The following is a 25670-nucleotide window of genomic DNA, read 5'->3' on the forward strand; positions in this document are numbered from 1 at the left end:
TTCTGTGTAGAGTTTGCATGTTCTCCCTGCATTCGCGTGGGTTTCCTCCGGGTGCTCCGGTTTCCCCCACAGTCCAAAGACATGCTGTATAGGTGAATTGGGTAGGCTAATCTGTCCATAGTGTATATGTATGAATGAGTGTGCATGGATGTTTCCCAGAGATGGGTTGCAGCTGAAAGGGCATCCGCTGCGAAAAACGTGCTGGATAAGTTGGCGGTTTATTCCGCTGTGGCGACCCCAGATTAATAAAGGCCGAAAAGAAAATGAATAAATAAATAAATTATTAAATTAATGTGATTATTTACAATTGGAAAATCTTTAGCAACATAAATATCTTTTAATAATGTAATTTATGATTAATTTAATACACTCTTGGAGAATAAAATGTTTGTTATAAAAAATATTTTATGGTGGTGTTTGTTACACTATCTTGGAAATAATTTGAACATTAATAACATTTAATACATAAAACAGTATAGTTAAAAAACATTAAGGTATAGAATTAAAAAATTCATATAAATTGTATAGATTCATAAAAGTACATTACATTTTCTTAATTCAAAATTATTTTGTTAGTCCCATTCATTTTGTCCTTTTTTCTTCTATCGCCCACTCTTTTCACTTACTTATGTCTTCATATGAATAGTTTCTGCTTGCTGACTGTGACTCGCTCTCAAATGTAAACCTGGATGACAAAAAAAAAACCCCAGCATCATATGAGCATCATGACCGTTACAGATACATAAATATGTGTAATTTTCATTATCATTATCTGCTCACTCTTCAATGAAGTTGGCATTGTTATTGGTGTTGCTTGTTGTTGGCATGTTATCAGGGAAGAACTCTGTGTTTGGGAGGAAGACAGAGTCTGGAGGAGACCCTGCATCCTCTGGCCGATTCTCCGCAAACTGCAGGGGCCTCTGGCTGGTGACCTGTGTGGACAGAGGGCTGCTGGGCTCAGAGGAGAAGGGGTCCGCGTTGAGTCCAAACAGACCTCCTGTCCGCTGCATGGGTGGAGAAACAGAGGCTGTAAGTATAGATGTTCATATCTACTTACTTGCTAAAGAGGATAGGCCTCCGAGTACCCTGTAGATGCCCTCCTCTCCGCTCTCCATGGCTCGCTCCATCTCATCCTCTGCTATCAGGTCACCTGATATAGCCCTGTGCAGCTCTGGTGCCGCTTCCTCCTCGATGCTGCGCAGACCGGCCTACATAACAAGGTGAGAATGGAATAAAATATGTTTTGTTTTATTATATGTAACCCAGCAAACTTTTTTTTAGTCAAGTATTTTGATCCTAAAATGTTGTTTTATGGTAGGCGTTTATCATATAGTGCACCTTAATCTCATCAGCGTTCTTCTTGGTGGGCCTGTAACCATATAATTCCTCCTGTCGCTGCATAAACTTGCGGAAATGTTCCTGAATCAGGAAGGTAGCGTAGAATTTTCCAACGGTGACTTCATCCTCTGCAGCCAATAGAATCACATCACAGTCAGAAATGTGCAATATTTATATTTTGACCATTAAAAAAGTATATATTTAAAATTCATATGTTGATATGAGAACAATTCGGGTGGCACGGTGGTGCATTGAGTAGCGCTGTCGCCTCACAGCAAGAAGATCACTGGTTCGAGCCTCGGCTGGGTCAGTTGGCATTTCTGTGTGGAGGTTGCATGTTCTCCCCGCATGTTCACATGGGTTTCCTCCAGGTGCTCCAAAGGCATGCGCTATAGGTGAATTGGGTAAACTAAATTGTCCGTAGTGTATGTGTGTGAATAAGAGTGTATGGGTGTTTTCCAGTGATGGGTTGCAGATGAAAGAGCATCCGCTGCGTAAAACATATGCTGGATAAGTTGGCGGTTCATTTCACTGTGGCGACCTCTGATTAATAAAGGGACTAAGCCGAAAAGAAAATTAAAGAATGAATGAAAACAATTCCACCATATGACTTGAATAGATCTGTCTTGAAGAACTGATTATTTTATAATTAATGGGGTGATACTGTAGAGAAGTGCATGTTCATAAAAAATGATAAGCATATTTTAGAGCATAGACAAATACAATACAAAGATACAAATCAAATAGTGATTTATGTCTATTAATAGGAGCAGTCCAACAGTATTCAGGTATAGACATTAAATAATCCAATGTAAAATAACGCTGCATAGTCTTCACTGTATAAAATAAATGAAATTAATCTTAGATCAAACTACAAGCATTATCGTTTCTACAAATGCAACAGCATTTTATTATCATCATAGCTGTCTCACCTCCAATTGGTGGAATGACCTGGTCCAACAACTTCATACTGGTCCGTTTCCAAATCGACTTGATGATGGCTCTCAGCTCCTCATTAGCCTGCTCAAAGTTTCCTAACAGAAAGAAATGTCAATTATTTTATGTGCTCCAAAACAAACATCTAAATTAGATTTTCATTACACACCTTCAGTCTTGATTTTTAACGCTGTTCTGACCAGAGCAAAGAGTGTGGCATTGAAGGTCACTGTGCCGTCGCTGTTTAGTGGCATGTTCATGGAAATCAGTCGCTGAGGTGGAAGTTCAAAAATACTGATTTAAAGTCAACTCCAGGACAACATATAGATTTAAAGCCAGGTTCACTAAACAGGGCAAGACCCCATAAAAACATAATTTCCATAAAAGTGCAGAAGTGGGTGATTCTAGTGACAGTGTGGAAATTAACGAACACAGAAGAAGCAACTTGTTTGCGATTTTTTTTTAATAACCAATACAATCTAATAACCTTTCACAATACAGTTGAAGTCCGAATTATTAAACCCAAATCCCAAATGATGTTTAACAGAGTAAGGAAATTTTCACAGTATGTCTGATAATATCTTTTCTTTCGGAGAAAGTCTTACTTGTTTTATTTCGGCTAGAATAAACACAGTTTTTAATTTTTCAAAAAAAAACATTTTAAGGTAAAAATTATTAGCCCCTTTAAGCTAAATATTTTTTGATAGTCTACAGCAGTGTTTCCCAACCCTGTTCCTGAAGGCACACCAACAGTACACATTTTCAACCTCTCCCTAATCAAACACACCTGAATCAACTCATCAGAAGATTAGAAGAGACTCCAAAACCTGAAGTTAATGGGTCAGATAAGGGAGACATTCAAAATATGTACTGTTGGTGTGCCTCCAGGAACAGGGTTGGGAAACACTGGTCTACAGAACAAATCATCGTTATATAATAACTTGCCTAATTACCCTAACCTGCCTAGTTAACCTAATTAACCTAGTTAAGCCTTTAAATGTCACTTTAAGCTGTATAGAAGTGTCCTGATAAATATCTAGTCAAATATAATTTACTGTCATTATGGCAAAGATTAAATAAATCAGTTATTAGAAATGAGTTATTAAAACTATCATGTTTAGGAATGTGTTGAAAAAATCTTCTCTCCGTTAAACAGAAATTAGGGAAAAAATTAAACAGGGGCTAATAATTCAGAAGGTTTAATAATTCTCACTTGAACTGTATGTAGACATAAAAATATGATTACCAACCGTCCACTTTTTAACAATATAGCCTCAACATAAACCCACACAATAATGTTGTCTTACCTTACAAGCTGAACGATGTGGACAGAATTTACCAAAACCCAATGGTGGCTGAATCCTCCGCAGAAGAGTGACAACATCCAAATGTTTGATTCGTCCCCTTTGCAAGACCAGAAGACAATATAAACAAGTGTGTCTTTGGGAAAAGGTGCACAATAACAGAATAAGATGAGATTTGCATTGGATCCTCATATGATTTAACTCACGTCGCTTCAGGGTCATACTCTCCCCAGATCTTCTTGAATTCATCCAGGTGATGCGGCCCGAGGATTGACCAATCGTGAGTGAGATAGTCAAAATTGTCCATTATGATAGCCACAAACAAGTTGATCACCTACCAGGAAGACAGTGACTGAATGATTTTATAAATGTATTTAAACTTTATATCACTTCTAATAATCAACACTCAAAAAGCACATAAATTGCATGAGGCTCTTTGTACATAATAACTAGTTATAAACTGATATAATGGTGAAAACAGACAAAAATAAGGTAGATAAATGCTCTTCTATAGAGTTGGAGTTGAGCTATATAATGTCTAGTAAATTTTTATTCACATATTAACTGAAACAGTATAGAATAAAAGTTAGATTTTAGGATTTTAAAATAGAAGTTATATGAAACTACAAGATTTGAATTAAGTTTCGTACAAAATTCCAGTATGATAATGTATACCTAACACTCCAGTATACTGTACATGAATCTCTGATGAACATCAATACAATCATATTATATTTTAAGAATCTCTCATTTGCTTACCAAAAATGCACACAGCATGTAAAAGCTGAGGAAGTAACAGACAGCGATGCTGGAGCCGCAGGTATACTCCTCTCCAGGGCCGTAGTCTGATTTAGGATCACAGAGCTTTCCGTACATTGAGGCCAGCATGATTTTAGGCCACTGCTCTCCAGTGGCAACCCTGCGCACACAAAGAATGATCTGTTCACTGATAATTCAACTAAAAATAGAGTTGCAACAACAGGAAAACCATTGCAAAAATTATTGTAAAGAGTGACTTGTATTAAGAACACACAAAAACAGATGTTTTCCCTCACCGGAACAATAGCAAAACAGCTTGAGGGAAGGTTTGGAAGTTGTTGTTGCGGTTGATTTCTGTACCATCAACCAGGGCAACTTTACCAAACATCTATAGAAAGAAGAGAGGACGAAAAATTGGAAAAACTAATATAACAAGAACGAGGGAAACTACGGCACATTTCCTCACCTGCATCCCTATGACAGCATAGATGAAGAAAAGCATGACTATGAGGAGACCCACATGAGGCAGAGCCTGATGGAGCAAACACAACATTTTATACAGTAATTCTGTTCAAAATATGTGACAAACAAACATAGGTAAACGCAGGGATGGGTAAAAATACATTTAAAATGTTTTTTAAAATAAAATACCAAATACCTCAATTTTAAGTGTGTTAAAATAAACTACAAAATACAGCAGCCACAAATGTATCAAATAAAATACTGTATTTTTGTATTTTTGAAAATACTACAAAATACTTTTACATAAGAGCATGAAATTTCTTTGTAAACCTTCTATCAATAGGCCTATTGGATCAATCCCTTTACCATTAAACTCACTTAGTGAAGTAAACGATGTTTGACAGCAACAGCATTTCCCTGAGCAAGTTTAGGTCAGCTACTCTGCCAACTCATTCACCTCTACTAAGCATAAAAAATGTAACTTGTGTTTCTCTTTGATTTTAGTATAGATTTTATACAAATTTCATACAGAAAGTGTTGTCTTGAAGATATAAGTATGTTATTATGTAATGACATAGTAATTACAACCAAACTAAAAGTTTGTTATTACATATGTACTGCGTATATTTACCTATAAATACACAAATACTGTACATGAAATGTACAAAGAAACATTTAAGTTCATAAATATTACCTTGGATGTAAATACAATGTAATGACGTAGTAATTAAGTCTATAATTACATATGTACTGTATATATTTATGTATACAACTATAAATAACAAAATACTGTACATACAATATACAAGGAAAAATTTACATCTATAAATAATATCTTGGATGTAACTACAATGTAACTACAATATAATGACATAGTAATTACCATGTAACGACACAGTATCTTGGATGTAACTACAATATATTTACAATGTAATTACAATATAATGACATGTAATTACAATGTAACAACAGTAATTGCGCACACGTACAAACATGTTTATAAATCAAGATTAAAGTTTGTAATTACATATTACATACATATGTACTGTGTATATTTAAGTATAAATACACACTGTACATGAAATATACAAACACGTTTGTAAATCTTGGATGTAATTGCAATATAATTACAATGTAACGACATAATTACAGCCGAGTTAAAACTTTGTAATTACATATTACCTGTACTGTGTATATGTATATACGTAACTATAACACAAATACTGTACATGAAATACACAAAATCACATTTACAATACTATCAGATGTAATTACAATGTTAAAACAATGTAATTACATTGTTGTAACAATGTAATTACATTGTTGTAACAATGTAATTACATTTTTGTAAAAATGTAATTACTATGTTATTACATAGTAATTAAAATGTTAAAACAATGTTATTACAACATTGTTTTAACATTTTATTTCATAGTAATTGTAATGCAAGGACATAGTAATTACATCCAAATTAAAAGTTTGTAATTACATATGTACTGTGTATAGTTACATGCAAACACCCAAATACTGTACTTGAAATAAACAAAGAAACATATGTTTAAATATATTATCTTGGAAGTAATTACAATGTAACAACAATGTCATGACATAGTAATTACAATGTAACGACAGTAATTGCACACAGGATAAAAGTTTGTAATTACATGTGTATTGTGTACTCTGCCAACTCATTCACACAACATAGGCTCATCTTTAATGTGATTTCAGGAGGCGTGGCTTTGGACGGCAGGGGAGGGACTGTGTTTCAAACATATTATGCTATCCGGTTCGCATTTAGGCAGATCACCTACAGCACCTTTAAATGTTTAATATATGCTCATGTGATAAAAGTAAACATTTCTTTAAAAACAAAAAGTTACTGATTTCTTCTTTGTTTTAATAAATGGCTCTGACCTGGAAGGACTTAATGAAGGTCCACAGCAGGTTCCTGATGCCCTCAGAGCGATTGAGCAGTTTAATGAGACGCAGCACACGGAACAGACGGAAGAATGTGATGGACAATTTAACATTTTCTGCCTCCTATAATTGAGCAAAATTGTACGGGACACATTTAGTCCCACCTAACAAACACATTAAATAGTAAACATTTAAAAAGATGTTTAAAAAGAGATTAAAAAACCAGGCAAAGATACTTACCGCAATTGCCTGCATTGGATTCACCTCCTTAAAAAATAGAATAGAATAGAATAGAATAGAATAGAATAGATCAAAACACCATAATGTGGTAGCATGTATAATGTATATTTAAAAAAGAAATTGAAAAACTGTCAAAAGGGTATGGAAGCTTGTTTCAGTTATTAAATTATAAAAAAAAACAATTGTGACAATTCTGAGTTACCTAAATCAAACTGAGATAAAAGTAAAATAAATGCTGACACTAAATTCAACATTATTAATAACTGTCTACTTTTTATCTTATCTAAAGTGTGTAGTGTGTGTTTTCACAGCAGTCCCATGCAGCGCAGAGTGATATTTACACTACAACCATGTAGACACCACAGTCCTCCACTGGCCTCCAGTGCAGCCTGATGAGAACAGAGAGATGAGAAGTCAAAATGAGGTATAATAAGTGTCAGTACAGCGTAATAATAAGCTAAAAGGCAACCTTGAGGATCAGAGGCAAACAGCAAAATTATGGATCACACTTCCTAAAGTGGTTATAGACAATAAAAAGTGCATCACATCACTCTTGGAGATGTGCAGCCTTGTGTATTAAGCCCAGAGTATACTTCTGTTTTTTCAACAGATGCATAGTCGCTTAAAACATTGCACACCTAAAAGATTTAAAATGGATTAGTTTAGTGATGTTGAACGATTCAATAAAACTAATCATACACAAAATTAAAGTTCACATTTACATAATATTTTGGTGTGTACTGTGTATATTTATTATGGTTGAATAAATACACATCCATGCATATACAAATGTAAATGTCTATCTATGTATGTAAATGCTTATATATATATATATATATATATATATATATATATATATATATATATATATATATATATATATATATATATATATATATATATATATATATATATATATATATATATATATACTCGTCTTGTCGTCGATCCCACCTGTAGGAGCAACAAATAATAACTTGACTTCTAGTTTATCATTTGGAAAAGTGGCAGAAAATAGAAATAGATTTTTCATATGAATCATCTGTTAAACTGCATCCCAATCATCACAAATTCTGAAGAAGACCTATTAGAACCCACGTGGACCCAATATTCTCAGAGAAATCAGTGAATTTAGGTGAAGGAAAAATCATGGTTTGGGGTTACAATTAGTAGTGGGGCGAAAGATCTGCAGAGTGGATGGCAACATCAACAGCATGAGGTATCAAGACATCTGTGCTGCCCATTACATTACAAGCCACAGAGAAGGTAAAGGTAAATTCTTCAGCAGGATAGCGCTCCTTCTCATACTTCAACCTCCCCATCAAAAAAAAGAAAAAGAAAAAATTCCTAAAAGCAAAGAAGGTCATGGTGCTCCAGAATTGGCCAGCCCAGTCACCAGACATGAACATTATTGAGAATGTCTGGGGTAAGATGAAGGAAAAGTCATTGAAGATGAATCCAAAGAATCCTGATCACTTCTGGAAATCCTGCAAGAACGCTTTCTTTGCCATTCCAGATGACTTTATTAATAAATTATTTGAGTCATTGCAGAGATGTATGGATGCAGTCCTCCAAGTTTATGGGAGTCATTTACAATATTAATTCTGTTTCCACTGCACCACGACTTTATATTCTATACTGTATATTATTTCTGTTAATTGACAAGACTTTTGTCTCAGCAAAGCCAGACCTTACTGTCCTAATTAAATCATAAAAAATAAAGGCATGATTATATTTCATTTTGGTCAAATGAAAATAAGCATAATTTAGGGGCCTTTGCCTTTCATATTAGCACTTCTGATACCAAATGGTCAACTAGAAGTCAAGTTATTATTTGTTGTTACTAAAACTTGGATAGGCGACAAGACTTTTGTCAGGTAGTGTACATATTAGATATATAATATAATACATATTATGTAAATACAAACTTTTATTTTGCATGTGATTAGTAATGATAAATCATTAAAAATCACTAGTTTAGCTAAAAGCGTTTTTAGGTAATAGTTACAAATTGTAATAATGTCCTTATATTTTGAAAAGACAAGCATTTGTAAAGGTGGGTATTTATTGGTTTTGCCATCTTCAGCAGTTTGTTTTTCGTCCAATCTTCTTTGTCTCTTTACCAACAGAGTAAACATTAATTAAATATTCAGTGCCTAAAAAGTTCAAAGAGAATGTGGAAGGAAATTGGCCAACACGTGTACAGTCCTGATGACAAAACTGTACACCAACTGTAACATGTGCATAAACCGAAGTATACTTAGGGCTTTAAGCAGCTGTGAGAGATGGAAAGAGAGTGGTTCAGTAACACAAGTGAAATGAATCATGAAAGTGAGCCCATCAATGGCCACTGATGAGTGAAGTTGGTTGGTTGGATGAGAGGAAAACTGAGCTCGAGCTGATGAAATTGGTACCTCCTGTGCACTAATGCTGATATTGACTGCTTGCTGCGGTCTGTGCTTCATGTATTGCTAAATACAGGTTTAAAATACAAGCCATTGTTGGTGGGCATTTGTAAATGCTTTAGCCTTTGTAGAGGCATTTACAAAACAGAAATCACACTGGCAATATTTTTTAAGTCAAACTGTCGTCGTACTCACATCAACCTCACTCAGGACCACATCAACGATACTGCCGATCACAATGACGAAATCAAACACATTCCAAGGGTCTCCAAAGTAGCCCTGTTTTGTAACACACAGAACATGAACAATGTCATCATAAAATAGATTATATAGAGAGTTTGATATTTTGGAAACTTGAGTACCTTTGCTTTGAACGCGATGAGTTTGACGAGCATCTCACCAGTGAACAGAACCGTAAAGATGAGGTTCAGATTGCCAGAGAGTTTGGTTATATAATAAGACTGGTTACAGTACTGTTATGCAGGCAAAAGAGAAACAACAGATTAATTAACAAATGCAGCCATTTTGAAGTGTCTCTGGACTGTAATGTATGAAACTGTATGAAACACTGCACTGATCAACGTACTCACAGAATAGGATTAAACTTTTCTTTCTTGTTTGTGGTTATAATATTTTAAATTATCTTTTTAAAATGCTTTTTTAAATTATGTTTTTATATATTGTATGTGCAATCAAATTATCTACTTGTAAGTGTACTTGTAAGTGAGAATCTTTTGAAAATGTATCTATTTGAAAAGGTAATTTGAAATTAAAACAAATACTCCTTAAACATGCCGAAAATTAAATTGATCAAATATTTAAATTCTATGTGACAACAAGATTTTATTTTTCTATTAGTATGGAAAATATACTGTAAAACAAATAATGTAAAACATCTAAATGTCTTACAGATGAGCTAAAAAAATGCTGATAATGATAACTTCAATATGTCAAATAACTTTATGAAATCATTCTTTAGTTCCTTTGTTGTTGTTTTTATTTTTAGTATTATTATCAGCATTGAAAACAGTTGTGCTACTGAATATTTTGGTAAAAACAACAAATCTTTTGTAACATTATATATGACTTTGCAATCAATTTAATGCATATTTGGTGGAAATTATTAATGTAATGAAAATTTACTGTAAATTTTTTTTGAAAATTAATGAAGCAGCCATTTTATTGCGAACCTGCATTCCAAGACTCAGTGTATTGAGCATGATGAGAAAGAACATGAGATACTCAAAGTAGCAGGAGGTCACAAAGTACCACACGCGGTACTGATGCGGGTTTTCCGGGATGTAGCATTTGAGGGGTCGTGCTTTCAGTGCATATTGCACACACTGACGCTGGTAAGAGAGAAAACAAGAGAAGATGGTTATGAAGACTTCAGCCTCAGTTAGCAGTGCACTACTTTAGGCCAAGGGAAGTTTACTTGCACCACTCCTACTAGCTGACCTCTGTTACACTCACCTCCCTAAAGGCCCCAATATACTTTAAACTAAATTGAAGAAAGAACTGATACGATGTAATTTCAAATTTCGGATTTTTGTTTTATCAGTTTAAAACAGTTCCTCAATGCAAACATTCTGGTTTCCAGTAAATTTCTTCATTGGTCTGTGGTGATTCTGGAACTCCACTTTCTTTGATGTGAGCTTTTAGCCTCTATGGTTGTTGTGTTTAGGTATATGCACGAACAACGTGACACAATACTCTACTCCTGCATGCTGCTTGTGAAGGGGAACTATATTTGAAAGTAATTTACTACATGACTTTAAAAAGTATGTTTTATATAGTATGAATGTGAGTAGTATGAATGGAATTCAGACATACTACATCCGCTATTTGTCATTATCACATTCCTATTCAGAAATTCTCTCACATGGCATCATGGGATAGTGTATCGTACATTGGATGCGCACTACAGAATCTTGCCAGAAGTAGTTCGTCATCTGGGTATTTCTCGTCACTATGAATTTGGACATACTTCTCGGCTCACATGCTGTTTTTCACATACTATTTAAATAGTACGGAAGTATGCTATTTCAGCATCTGCATTCAGCAGTGCAGGGGTGTTGGAATGTTCCTAAGCAATTTACTGTGGCTTAGCCTTTTCAAACTTCTTTTTACAACCAAACTATTCGAATTATATCAGGGCCTTAAACCCCACTGTCATCTGGGTCACGGCACCAGTTTAATTCTTCTGGTTTTACTTGCACTAAACCAAATTAGATTTAAATGCCCTTCTCTGTCTTAAAGCTGTTTGCATTAACAAGGACATTAAAGTAGTAAGGTTTACTTGCACTGCTCTCACAAGCTGGCTAATTACATACAAATATCAGAGATGAACAGTCTTATGATAGTTACCTGGTTCTTATCCAGCTCACAGTTCTTGTACTCCTGCTCTCCTTGTCTTTGGAAAGTGATAATGACGAAGCCCACAAAAATATTCATCATAAAGAAGGCGATGATGATGATGTAGATGATGAAGAATATGGAGATTCCCACACGGTTATTGTACAGAGGGCCTGTGTCCACATCATACGAGTCTATGGCCTTATATAGGATCCTGTGGCAGATGAATCAAAGTCACTTGAGTGTAACAAATTAAGTCACATGAACATAGAAGACAAGATGTTCGCACACTTACTCTGGCCATCCTTCAAATGTGGAGATAGTGAAGAGTGCCAGCATCCCATTTAGCACATTGTCAAAGTTGAAGTCGCTGTTGACCCATCTGCGCTGATGGATCTCCATGTCGTGAAGAGAATTTTGCACAGGCTTTAAAAATGTTCCCCTGAAAATAAACAAAAAAGCAAAGGCAATATTATGAATACACAAAAAGGAAATAGAAACACAAAATTCAATTAAATGAGATCAAAAATACTCACTGACACTGCTCTGCTGTTTTCTGCAGGGGGTCTGTGCAGTAGAACAATGTACCCTAAATAAAAGAAACACAATGACAGAATATATTAACTTCAAATCAAATATATTCAATTTCTGAAGTTCGTAACCCAGTGGTTTGATTCAGTAGTGTGTCTAACCTTGAAGAGCTGCACTCCTATGCAGGAGAACATGAAGTCCAAGAGCATGGTGACCAAGACAATATTGCCAATAGTCTTTATGGCCACAAACATACACTGGACCACGTGCTGGAGAAGAAAATGCAAGTATATTTAGTGAGTAATATTACTAAAGAGTGCAACCATATAACATCAGCATTCAAAGTGTTCTTAAAGCTGTGTGTCCAATAAAGCATTTTTAGCCATAGATATGTATATACAGATTCTACATGCCACATCTCCACCATATTGGAAGAGTTGACGTGTTGTCACTCGCTGTCAGATTCTGCAGTATTGTGCAATTTATTACCAGAATGTTTTTTTATACAGCAAATACTATACTATACACTTTACGCTACATCCTCCCCCCACTTTTCTTAGCTTTTCTTACATTAACATCCCTGATAGTAGATACAAAATAGATGGCTAGGATCTTCTAAATTGGAAATATACAGCTCTTTCACAAAGTCAAACTGACATGTTTAACATGACTGGTTCATACTGATGACAGTTTCAGATACAGTATCTCTGGTTGGGAATATAACATGTGTTTAATATTATAACTAGAATGTTAATACAGGTGGTAATTAAAGTATTTCGCTGCATTCTAGATTTATAAGGACCGAATTTGTTATTTTTTCATCTCTTACATGGAAATAACGTCTGGAATGCCACTCAAAATTAGAGTTTTGTCCTGTGGGCTAATTGATCTACCCTTTTTTATTGAGTTTTAACAATACAATCATATTAATAACCATAACAATGGATGATTTCAAGTGCAATAATAAACAAGGAAAAAAATTGTAAATAAAAGAAAATAAATAATACTAAAATAAAAAAATAATAAAAAACATGGTGCAGAGGCAAAATGATCAAATTAAACAATATTTACAAAGTCCTTATGCAATTTCACAGTTTTTACACTTATTTACCATAAAAGTTTTGTAATGTAGTAATTAACAATTTAAATCACAAAGAAAATTCTGCAAATTAGGCAATGATGAAGAAAATTTACATTTGTAATATAATATTTACCCATTAAAGTAAATAAATTGCCTTTAAATTCTAAGTTATGTTTGTCATGAGAAAAGTAACAAATTATATCACACATGGAAAAGTAGAAAACTACAGATAAATCAGACCAAAACAATTGATCTACCCTGTCCTAAGCAAGAATCACATAAGGTTAAATGTTAACATTAGATGTTAAGTTTATAAATCGATACTTTAATGTCGCCTTTTGGTTAATGCAGAGGCAGCATTTTATGTTACTCTAAAAATGATTTTTTTTTGCCACAAATGACAAAGTCGAAATGCAGTCACTAAATGCGATATACATTTATTTCCCTTAGACCTTTTTATATGCAGTTCAACATATCAGTCATTGAATTCAATGTATTTGCCACAACATATTAAGTACATTCCGTATGACAATGAAAAATGAAAGCTTTCAATTCACAATTGAGTCATGCTGACAACATCATATGGTCAACTTGTGGATGTGACATGATTTACTGGAAGTCCCTAAGGTCTCAAGTGGCATTTCAATTGGGATAATCCAGAGTCTGATTAAACACTGACAGTGTTGAGCAATGCATTTTAATCAAAGTTGAACTCTATTGTGGAAAAAAATTGTGTTTAGTGTGAAATACTCAGCACTTCATTCTATATTTAACATTTAAACAATTCAGCACTCCATTAAAGCAATGCTGAAATCAGGAAAAAATGCTTTGGTAGAACACAAGGCCTAATATAATTTTAGGGACAGTTATTCAAAAATAAACAGATATAAAAGCCACAGCACATATCATCAATGCAGCTTTAGTTGGGATGCTGAATATATACACACCTTCAACCCTTTGGCTCTGTTGATAGCTCTTAGAGGTCTGAGTACCCTCAACACCCTGAGAATCTTCACTACTGAGATGGTACTAGACCTGAAATACAATAATACAATCCGGTTACTTGCCAACATCCAACCTTCTACAACTATCTTAAACATTCCAATATTTCACAATATATATTTTACGAAAAAATTACTTATAAGCATAATTGAGTTATTTGAGGATGGCTAAGACAATATTGGTCGCACATTGTTTTTTTTTTTTTTTTGTTTAACTTGAAAGAAACTACCTCATAAGGCTTGATCATACAAGAATCACCAAAGTAAACTGGTCGCACTTTTTTTACACAAGCATTTATTTATTTTTTTACTATTTATTATTTTTAAACTTTTTTTCCCCCAGAACAACCCCTTCCCCAACGATTTAACCCTTTACAGATGAGGGAATACTATACAAGAATTTGGCGACAAGCAATTTGGTTGTCCACACAAGACGTGATATGACAGTTATTCAGAAGCACAGAATAATGCACTGGATTCCCAATAAAATGGACAGGTCTGATGTTGCTGGTTTGCACCGCTCTAACATTCTTATTTAATCTTAAATTTGCTAGTTATTTTATTTTCATAATCTCAGATAAATTATGATAAACTATCTGCTGCTGCTTTCAGTATGTCAATGAATGTAAAAAAAAAGTTAGGGCAGGACATGTGTAGTTAGGACATGGAGGTTAATTTAGAAATTGGTCTACACAGGTGCCACAAGAGCCGACCGATAAAAGTAATTCATTAGAGAATCATTTTGGGCTAAATTGGTTGCACTTTGTGTATTTGTTTAGCTGAAAAGAACTAGCTCCTTAGTGTTGTTTATTCAAGAATCTTTTTAACTAGTTCAGTCACACTGCTTGTTTGAGTCAATGAAAGGAACAGGCACAAAAAAATATACATTTTCAAAGTGGACCAAACAGATTGCTGAGCTGTGTGTTTTTGATTCATTAAACAAGAGTTTATCTAACAAGAATCATTTGTTCAGCAATTGTTTGGATTTATAGGATTTTGTTTGGTAATAGGGCACCATGGTGGCTCAGTGGTTAGCACTGTCACCTCACAACAGGAAAGTCGCTGGTTCATATCCCAGCTGGGCTGGTTGGCATTTCTGTGTGGAGTTTGCATGTTTTCCCTTTGTTTGCGTGGGTTTTCTCTGGGTGCTCCGGTTTTCCCCACAGTCCAAACATGCGGTATAGGTAAATTTTATAAACTAAATTGGCCGTAGTATGTGTGTGAATAAGTGTAAGGGTGTTTTCCAGTACTGGGTTGCTGCTGGAAGGGCATCCGCTGTGTAAAACATATGCTGGAATAGTTCATTCCTCTGTGGCAACCTCTGATAGATCAGAGACTAAGCCAAAGGAAAATGAATAAATGAATAACTTAAAGAATGTTTGCTAATAGCAGCAGTTGTTAGAAGTTATTCTAGAAATGTATTTGTCAAAGCAATACCAGAATGAGTGGGAGGGAAACACTGAAACAACATAACATATGACAGAACTTACTCCATTCCCATAGAAAGGAGAGAAACAGCTACAACAATGAGATCTAGAATGTTGAAGGAGTTTCGGCAGAAGGAGCCGGGATGCAGGAACGCTCCATACACCGTCATCTAAAAATACACGAGTCAGCGCTCAAGTAAATGTCAGCCAAATCACAAATCTGAAAGTTAAATAAAGCTGACAAGTGCATTACCTTGAGCACAATCTCAATGGTGAAGACTGTTGTGAAGACAATGTCTGCGTAAGCCAAGACCTGAAATCAATGAATCAAAGCAGACATTTATGAACATTTAAATTTAGTCAAAAGTTTAGTCAAGGTAATACTGTATATGTGACCCTAGACCACAAACCCGGTGTTATGTTATAAAATACACTGTGAGTCAAAATTATGGATTTGTTTTATGCATAAAATCATTAAAATATGAAGTGAAGATCATCTTTATATAGATATTTTGTAAATGTCCTTCTGTAAATATATCGAAACTTATTTTTTTGATTAGTAATGTGCTTTGCTAAGAATTTGAATAACTTTAAAGGTGATTTTCTCAATATTTAGTTTTTTTTTTTTTTTGCACCCTCAGACATTCAATTAGTTGTATCGCAGCCAAATATTGTCCAATCCAAACCATAAATCAATGAAAATATTATTATTGATTCTTCCTAAAATTGTGCCTCAGGGTCACATACAGTAATCAAAATGTGTGACCTTGTTTCTAAATGAGTGGGGGTCGATGGGGTCTTCAGCAGCAAGGGAGATACTGCTGAGGAGGATGAAGAGGAGGATGATGTTGGTGAAGGTGGTGTGGTTGATGATCCTGTGGCAAAGCTTCCGGAACCTTTCAACAAACATCATGAGTTACTATCCGAGTTTGAATTTAGTCCTAATTCTGTTTTTTTTTTTTCTGTGGTCAATGTTGTGTTGTAGAAACTGACTTGTTCTGAGGGCCGAAGATGAAGAAGGAGCTGGCTTCAGGCATGGGCACCACTGTCTCTTTGAGCTGCAGGTCAGCCATGGGTCTGGGTCTGGGGCTGATCGGGATCTCTGGTTCCTCTTCTTCATCATCACCTGAGCGGAAGAGAAGGATTACAGCTTGGTCAAAGGATTTTGGCATACACAGATTTAGTTCAACTCAACGTGAGTTAACATTTCATAATTATTTTTTATTTTTTTCAGGAGCATAACATATTATCTCACAATTCTGAAAAAAAGTCAATATTGTGAGAGATAAAAACTCTTAGAAATAATTCTTATAAAACATTTTTTATGGAATTAAATTTTCATCTCGCAATGTTTACATCTTGCAATTAAGGTTTGTTACTCTCAGAAATCTTTTTTTTTTTCAGAGATGTGCATTTGTATCACATTTTTCTTTGAATTGCGTCTTTTTTCCTCAGAATTCTTAGTTTGTATAAAACCAGAATTTAAGATTTTATCTTTTTTTATCTTATTATTATTATTATTGATCAAATTATACATAAAATTAATCAATAGAGAAATACCAGTATAACAAAACTGAACTGTAAATTTCTTTAATACTACTACTACTACTAATAATAATAATAATAATAATAATAATAAATATTACTTATTTTTATTGTTTACTTGTTACTTCCTTGTTACTTTCTTGTTTAAATCTTGCAATTAAGATTTTTTCCTCTCAGAAATCTGATTCTTTTTCTCAGAGATGAATTTGTATCTTTTTCCTCCTCAGAATTTTTCGTTTGTGTAAAACCAGAATTCAAGATTTTATCTTTTTTGTCAATTTACCTTCTTGGAACTACTAGTTTACATGATTCTACATAAGCTCACTGTTTTCATTCTGACTGGTTTCTGTGAATTCAAAGAAGACAGGCAGAACTGTAAAATATAAGCTCAGACTTGCCAGTAATAAAGTCAGAATAGATCTGTCTTTATTTTTGTGCTCTATTTGTTTAAGTTAATAAGGTGTAATGCTAACAATTTATAATGAGTTTTCTTTTGTCAAGAATATTTAACAGTACATTACTTAACATGAACTAATAATACTACTGCATTTATTAATCATAGTCATTTGTAACATTTACTGATATTAATATGTCTTTAAATGCAAAGTTTCTACTAATTAAATTCTTTAACCTCCTAAGCTCTGCGTACCCAGTATATGGGTCTGTGACATCATTTATCTCTGAATTCTTTAAATTTTAAAGGTCCATACCGGCCAAATACCCACATATGTAGTTCCGTTCTCTCATCAGTTGGAACAGATTAACTTTTGCATAGATCATGATAGAGACATTTTTCATTTTTTTTCTGATTACTAATGTGCAGTAACCACCAAAAGTGAAAAGCTAATATTTTCAGATTTTTTTAAAGATATTACTAATTAGTATTTTAAAAAAGTAAATGCAACATCATAACTGTGCAGCGAATATCTTGCAAGTTATCAATACAGCACGCATCTGGATGTGAAAACCGGAACCATCTATTTTGACTAAGCATAAGAGCAAAACCCCATCAGACAAAAGTAGGAAACGTCAGAAATATCAGGATGAATTCATAAAGTATTTAAGACACATTCAGGCAGAATGCATCTTTGCACTTGAAACGCAGCGCTCAGGAACAGTTTAAAACAGTTGACATGTCAACTTGCTGCTGTAAACAAAGCCTGCAACGCTTGCCCACCTTTACACTATTTTTATTGGCTCACTGCTCTAGAACTGAACGCAATGAATTGGTTAAAATCAGCTGTCAATCACTCAGTCAATGCCTTCTGCCTTCAGATGACAGGAGCTGCAAACCGTGAAAATGTAAAGCGCTGAAGATGTGAATGAAAACAACACTGACAGATTTAGTTTTAGAAACCACCTAAAGCTACAAATAATGGCACATCTGATTACTGATCATGTTGTGAATGTTAATCCACCATCTACACTTTTCGAAGAGTGGATAAAAGACTTCCAGTGGCTTCAAGTTCGCTATGAAAATAACTAAAGCATTCACTGTAAAGTCTGTGGGACGGAATTTTCAGGTAACTGTTTGCCACATCTACACATTTTAAGCACAAGAGGTTCTGTTTAATCCTTCATGCAGCTATATGTAAAAGTTAACACCATGTACACCATCGCAAAAGGGCTTGCACTGACTAAGATTAAACTAATATTGCAGCTCCATGAAAGACCGGTATTGCTATTAAAATGACGAATGCAAATAATAAGGTATATGTCAAAAGTGTCTGTGCAATATCACAGATTGTATTCATTTATGTCAAGCAGTGCATGCAGGGCCGGTGAGCGGTCCGTGTATCTTTTGGTTACTCAATTATGTTATAAAAATGTTTTTTTCTGATAACGGGATTCGTTAAGACATATTGTCCTCACAGCATGCATATATATTTTTTGCTTGTTAGTTTTGACTAGTGTTGATTTCAAATGGAATAAATATGTTTATAAAACTTGTAGTAACGGTGCTCATAATTGGTGGCTGCGACTAAATTTTGGCTGCTGCGCCTACATTTTTAAAGTCAGGAGCACCAGTGCTACCAAGCAAAAATGTTAATTTCGAGCCCTGTAATGTATAGTAAATATAATTAAAATATTGTGAACAGCTTAAAAGAAGTTATTTTTATTGTTTGTATATGCTTTGGTAGTCGGGGGGTCGCGAGTTCTTGATGATCTTACATTGGGGGTCGCTGGCTTAAAAGTTTGAGAACCACTGACCTAGACCACACAGAACCTAAAAGGTACACTTTCAAATTTGAGTTTACAAAAAAAAAAACAAGTGCCTCTTTTTGGAGGAGTTTATTATAACACAGACACATATACAATTACTTTAATCACTTTTAACAGTGTTTATGAAAATTCAAAGGGTTTTCTTTAAAGTTATACTAAAACATTTGTATTTACACCTCTGCATGTGGATTTGTGAAGCATTTGAATTTGGGTAAGCAAATCTAGATGAAAACCCCAAAATGGCACTTGACTTTAAGAGGTCAAAAATGAGGCCTTATTGTGATTTATTTGGATTAGCATTGATCATGAAGAGTTTATACTGTAAAGCTCATTTCTTTTATAACCATGTGGAAATTCCCAGCAGTGTGGTTTTAAAATGTGCTCCATAAATGAGCTTGGAGCCTGGAGCTAATAATAAATTGGACTTATAATAGTTCAGCTATCTTTGAACTTTCATCCTTTACATGTTTAGTGTTGTACCGTGAGGTCTGAGCCAGCATTTTTGTGAAGTGCAGAGCCCTCCACTGATATTTAAGCCCTTGTGTTGGAGGCTTTCAGTCTTACCTGGAAAGTCAGCTGGGGGAAAGGGGTCCTTCACTTCATTCACGTTTGATTCAAACTCGTCAATCTTGAGCTGGAGACAAAAATATACTTTGTTCATTAAGCAGACAGTAAGCTAGCATCAGTGTCTTGAATTTGAGGACACAATATCTTGGATAATCGTAATAGTACTTGCTAAAAGGATGACCAGTGGATCTAAAAAGGGAGATATCAGTCATACCTTCGCTGTGGTGGGCATTCCTTCAGTTTTTTGCCTGGACTCCATCAGTCTCTTGGCCATCAGGGCTTTCTCCTCCTCAGTTTTCTCTGGCAATGGTCTTATAAAAAATGAAAACATTGTTTAATAATATATACAGGGCCTGAAATTAACATATTGATCACTTGTCGGTGACTATTGACTTGATAAAATGCAATAACCATAAATAGTTTTAACAACATTTTCTAATTCAATCAAATATTTGTTATTTTAATATTTAGTTTATTATTATTATTATTAATATTATTGTTGTTGTTGTTGTCATTATTATTATTAATCAAATTATACATAAAGTAAATTAAAAAAGAAAAACCAGTATAACAATACTGAACTGTAAATGATTTATTAATACTACTACTATTACTACTAATAGTAATAATAGTTCAAATGCTAATAACAATAATAACCATTTTAAGAGGTGTTTTGACAATTCAGAGTCACCATACAAGTGAACGACAATATCTAAATAGCATCTGTTTTGATCAACCCAGGCTCACTGGAAATACGTTTCAGCCTACATTTTTACATGTAAAATAATCCTCTCCAGTTACATTTCGTTTCGCGTTTCAGATGTCAAATTCACCAAAGGGCACTGTCTACATTTTTTGCGGATGTAAAATACGATACTTAGGGCATGTTTTGTTGTACGTTTCAGATACATATCCCTCTTATAGGCAGGACTTTTCGTACAGATCACTTTGTCAAAGACTGATCTAAACCAATTGTTTTTTCAAAAGCAAATGTAAGAGACATGTGCACTGCGACCACATAGTTTTACCTTGATTTACATTAGATTCATCTTTTTTGTGGAACGGTGCTTCACCAGTTTCGAAGACAAGTAATACAGCATGAGTGCAAAGCGAGAACTTCATCCACACCACAAATGTTTCGGTGTTGTGCAAAGAAATTGTTTAAAATACTGCCTTGTTGTTTAATAATATGTCCCTATAAGTATCATTAGTATGAAAAGGAACAAAGGTTGTTACCAACATGCTGCTCCGTAGCATTCATGTTACCTAGAAACTGCAGTAAATGTTTAAAGATGAAAATTTAAAAACTTTTGTAAGCTCTTTAGACAGAACTATGTGTAGGTATAGTTTGTCCACTGCCATATTGGAGTGATATAAACACAACAAGTCTCTTTTTTTTTATTTCCTGACGTTAAAATAGGATCCAAATCCCAGTGATTTTGAGGCCCATCGCAACGTGACGCTAGGTTTTCGCCGCCCACCAAATTGATTGACAGACGCCATTGTTCTGTAATATGTATACACATGTCCACAGAACATTTTTTTGCAAATAAACTGGGATTAAAATATTTGTTACAACTCTGATTTTTATAAGTTTAAGACATTTATAAAACAGAGCATGTTTGTAATAAAGACGTAAAACGTAAAATCGGCGTAAAATCGCTGTAATTCCTAACGGCGATAATCACCACGGCCGCATGGTGTCAGTAAACGCTAATATGTGTGTTTGTGGGTGTGTACTGCAAACTGCATTTGTGTGTGACTCATCATTTCAGAAAGGCTTGAATATACCTCACCACAAATACATGAAATAAACTTACTTGGTATTTTTGACTAATGAGCTGTATTTCAGCTTCATCCGTGTCTGTCTCTATCACTGACTGCTGTTTATCTGACGTAATGCAGGAGAAGCAGACACGCATGTGGGAACGGTGGGCGGGGAGAAGCAGCTCATTTGCATTTAAAGCCACATTCTACAAAAACAGCTACACTGTACTCAGACACCAAAATAGGCATATTTTGGAGGCTATTATAAATAAATAATCTTATGGGTGTTTTGAGCTGAAACTTTACAGACACATTCTGGAAACACCAAAGACATCATCTTACATCTTGCAAAAGAGGTAAAACGGGTGCTTGCGGTTTCACAATAATGTAAGCACATATTTCCAATAAGCCTGTGTTTGGATTTGAGTGCTGAATACAAAGTGGAATATAAAAACAGATGATTGCTGTAACTTATTGAATGATTGATGATTGTTCATTCATATTAATCAATCTCAGTGTCCAAGGTTTTTGTGACATGTTTAGTGTGACAAAAGCCTTACTTCATGAGCTTCTTTCTGGCTCTTTCCTCTGCTCTCTCTTTCTGTGCTGCTGCCAGACTCTCAGCCTCGGCTAGATTGTCCACAGCGATGGCCAAAAACACATTCAAGAGAACGACTGACATATAAATTGCTAAGGAAAAAGCCTAATAATGTTCTCACAGCAACAAACTTCCATTCATTCATTCATTTTCCTTCGGCTTAGTCCCTGATTTATCAGCGAAATGAACCAGCAATATGTTTCATGCAGCAGATGCCCTTCCAGCTGCAACCCAGTACTGGGAAACACTCATACACTCTCTCATTCACACACACATTGACCACTATCATATTATATTCGATGTTTTGCTTTTAGAGTTCTGACAAATGCTTAACAAATACACAAAAGCATGTCATTCAAAAGGATACAGTTTCCACAGACATATAGTATTACGAAGTAAATGCTGACGAGGATTCCTGGAGATTTGGGTCCACCATGAGCCATTATGCCATTATACATGATCGTGTCCCATTCCTCTCCGGTCAAGACCTGAAAACAAAGGTGAAGCTTCACATTATCTGATTACTCAGTGATAAATGAGATTGCGGTTTGAAATAGCGGTTGGTGTACCTGGAAGACACTGATGAGGGCCTGTGGGAAGTTGTCAAAGTTGCTGCGCTGAATCGCTCTGTCAGGAAAGTTAAATTTGCCACCAAACACCTGCATCCCCAGCAGAGCGAAGATGACGATGAAGAGGAAAAGGAGCAGGAGCAGGGAGGCGATGGATTTCACTGAGTTTAGTAGAGATGCTACTAAGTTATTAAGTGATGTCCAGTACCTGGAAAGCAATGAGATGAAATAGCTGGTGCTTTATGTATGGGAAGTCATTTATTAGAGAGAGAAAATAATAATAAGCACATTTTTTAGATGAATCAAAATTATAAACAATGATAAAATACATTATATCATTTATGGATAAACGATTTGGTCTAAAATCGAAATCTCGATTAATTGAACATTTTAACTCGATTATTATTAATGAATGATTATTTTATTTATTTGCACTCATAGTTCACTGACAGGTTTTGTACAGTAATATATGCTAACATATTACAAGTGAGAGATTTCTGAATAAAGGGTGCATTACTTGATTTTAACTAATTGAAAGAAACACACAGTATCTATTATCTATGATTATTTATTGAACATCAATGTTGAACAACTGAAATTAAAACACACATTGCCTAAAGCCAACAGTCACTTACTTTTTTCCTTATAAAAAGGTGAAAATAAATAACTTGTCCTTTCTGAAACAAAATAATTATTTTCAATGTTTTTCATATTAAAAGGAGAAAATAAGCAGCATCTCTTCTAAATAAAATAACTCTTGTATATCCTGTAATTAATATTCTAAACAAAGTAAGGCTCAAGAATGGGTCCATTGTCCTACTTGACCAGAGATCAGATGTGGCTGCTAAGTGGCCACAAAAGTATAAATCAGCCTCAGCCTTTAACAGAGCGGGGTCACGTGACTCCACACGCAGTAGGGAAAGTAATTGAAAAAATCGTCCTGGAAAATTTAGACTGATTGTAGGTTCTGAGTGATGATTATGATTACTTTTCGATTAATCGCCCAGCCCTAGTAGCATTAGTGAAATTTCCATTCAAGAATATTTATATAGCACTTTTACAATGAAGATTGTGTCAAAGTCACTTAATATAGAAGTTCCAGTAAAGTCTAGATTTCAGAGTTCAGTTCAGTGTGGTTTAAATTAGGTTAAAATGCATGTAATTATATAAAAAATTATAATCATTTGAATGATATTTAATAAGGGCGACGCGGTGGCGGAGTGGGTAGCACAATCGCCTCACAGCAAGAAGGTCGCTGGTTCGAGCCTCGGCTGGGTCAGTTGGCGTAGCTGTGTGGAGTTTGCATGTTCTCCCAGTGTTCGTGTGGGTTTCCTCCGGGTGCTCCGGTTTCCCCCACAAGTCCAAAGACATGCAGTATAGGTGAATTGGGTAAGCTAAATTATCCCTAGTGTATTTAAGTGAATGGGAGTGTATGGATGTTTCCCAGTGATTGGTTGCAGCTGGAAGTGCATCCACTGCATAAAACATATGCTGGACAAGTTGGCGGTTCATTCCGCTGTGGCAACCCCAGATTAACAAAGGGACTAAGCTGAAAATAAAATGAACGAATGAATGAGTGAGTGATATTTAATAAGGCAATGTATATTTATAATGTTATATATTTTATATACCATTAATATTATAATAATAATAATAATAATAATGCATTTTATTTAAAGTCGTCTTTTTTGACACTCAAGGTCGCCGTACAAGACAGCAAGGACAGTCATTTTAAATAAAAACACAATATACAAGTTAATAGAATACAATACAATTTAAAAAGAGTTAAAGAGAGTAGGCCGTTCTAAACAGATGTGTTTTGAGTTTAGATTTAAATTGTAAAAAGAGGGTTTAAATTATGGCGGCACAGTGACACAGTGGGTAGCACGATCGCCTTACAGCAAGAAGGTGCTGGTTCGAGCCCCAGCTGGGTAAGTTGGCATTTCTATGTGGAGTTTGCATGTTCTCCCCATGTGTGTGTGGGTTTCCTTCGGGTGCTCCGGTTTCCCCCATAAGTTCAAAAACATGCATCAAAGACATGGTATACAGTAGGTGATTTGGGTTAGCTAAATTGGCCGTAGTGTATGTGTGAATGCAAGAGTGTACGGGTGTTTCTCACAGTTGGGTTGTGGCTGGAAAGGCATCTGCTGCATAAAACATATGCTGGATAAGTTGGCGGTTCATTCTGCTGTGCCGACCCCAGATTAATAAAGGGACTAAGCCAAAAAGAAAATGAATGAATGAGTTTAGATTACGGAGATCAGGAGTAAGTGAATTCCAAAGTTTAGTAGCAGAGTGGCTGAAGGCTCTGCTCCCTATGGTGACAGGGCGGACACAGGGAACAGTGAGGTGAATGGAAAAAAAGAAGACATAAGTGTTTGAGAAGGTGTGGCTATATGAACAAGACTAGTCAGGTATGGATGAGCAAGATTATGAATGGCTTTAAAAGTGAGAAGAAGTATGTTATCATTAATTTTGAAAAAGATTGGAAGCCAATGAAGCTGTTGTAGAATGCGTGTGATGTGACAGTTAGAGGGGGTGTTTGTGATGATACGGGCTGTAGCGTTTTGTACCAGTTGTAATTTAGGAAGGGTTTTATTAGGGAGGCCAAACAGAAGGGAATTACAGTAGTCTAAACGGGATGT

General features: G+C 35.0%; 1 protein-coding gene across 1 annotated transcript in view; it reads right to left on the reverse strand.

Moving 5' to 3' along the window:
- cacna1sb (calcium channel, voltage-dependent, L type, alpha 1S subunit, b) overlaps positions 1–25670 on the reverse strand; it is a 39142-nt gene that overhangs the window by 2088 nt on the left and 11384 nt on the right. The window contains exons 12-42 of the mRNA XM_056463555.1: positions 23026–23233; positions 22824–22944; positions 22419–22533; positions 20306–20402; positions 20089–20158; positions 16750–16882; positions 16523–16652; positions 16010–16069; positions 15820–15926; positions 14276–14363; positions 12409–12516; positions 12253–12305; positions 12012–12158; positions 11729–11930; positions 10552–10710; positions 9724–9834; positions 9557–9640; positions 7298–7345; positions 6957–6983; positions 6714–6839; positions 4804–4869; positions 4634–4725; positions 4338–4497; positions 3785–3912; positions 3582–3678; positions 2444–2546; positions 2271–2372; positions 1339–1466; positions 1086–1208; positions 781–1004; positions 627–685 (exon numbers count right to left, since the gene is read on the reverse strand). Coding sequence (XP_056319530.1) covers positions 627–685; positions 781–1004; positions 1086–1208; positions 1339–1466; positions 2271–2372; positions 2444–2546; positions 3582–3678; positions 3785–3912; positions 4338–4497; positions 4634–4725; positions 4804–4869; positions 6714–6839; positions 6957–6983; positions 7298–7345; positions 9557–9640; positions 9724–9834; positions 10552–10710; positions 11729–11930; positions 12012–12158; positions 12253–12305; positions 12409–12516; positions 14276–14363; positions 15820–15926; positions 16010–16069; positions 16523–16652; positions 16750–16882; positions 20089–20158; positions 20306–20402; positions 22419–22533; positions 22824–22944; positions 23026–23233 — 3476 coding nt within the window. The remainder of the gene's footprint in view (positions 1–626; positions 686–780; positions 1005–1085; positions 1209–1338; positions 1467–2270; positions 2373–2443; positions 2547–3581; positions 3679–3784; positions 3913–4337; positions 4498–4633; positions 4726–4803; positions 4870–6713; positions 6840–6956; positions 6984–7297; positions 7346–9556; positions 9641–9723; positions 9835–10551; positions 10711–11728; positions 11931–12011; positions 12159–12252; positions 12306–12408; positions 12517–14275; positions 14364–15819; positions 15927–16009; positions 16070–16522; positions 16653–16749; positions 16883–20088; positions 20159–20305; positions 20403–22418; positions 22534–22823; positions 22945–23025; positions 23234–25670) is intronic.

The sequence above is a fragment of the Danio aesculapii genome, chromosome 8 (genome assembly GCF_903798145.1).
Source record: "Danio aesculapii chromosome 8, fDanAes4.1, whole genome shotgun sequence".
Taxonomy (NCBI): domain Eukaryota; kingdom Metazoa; phylum Chordata; class Actinopteri; order Cypriniformes; family Danionidae; genus Danio; species Danio aesculapii.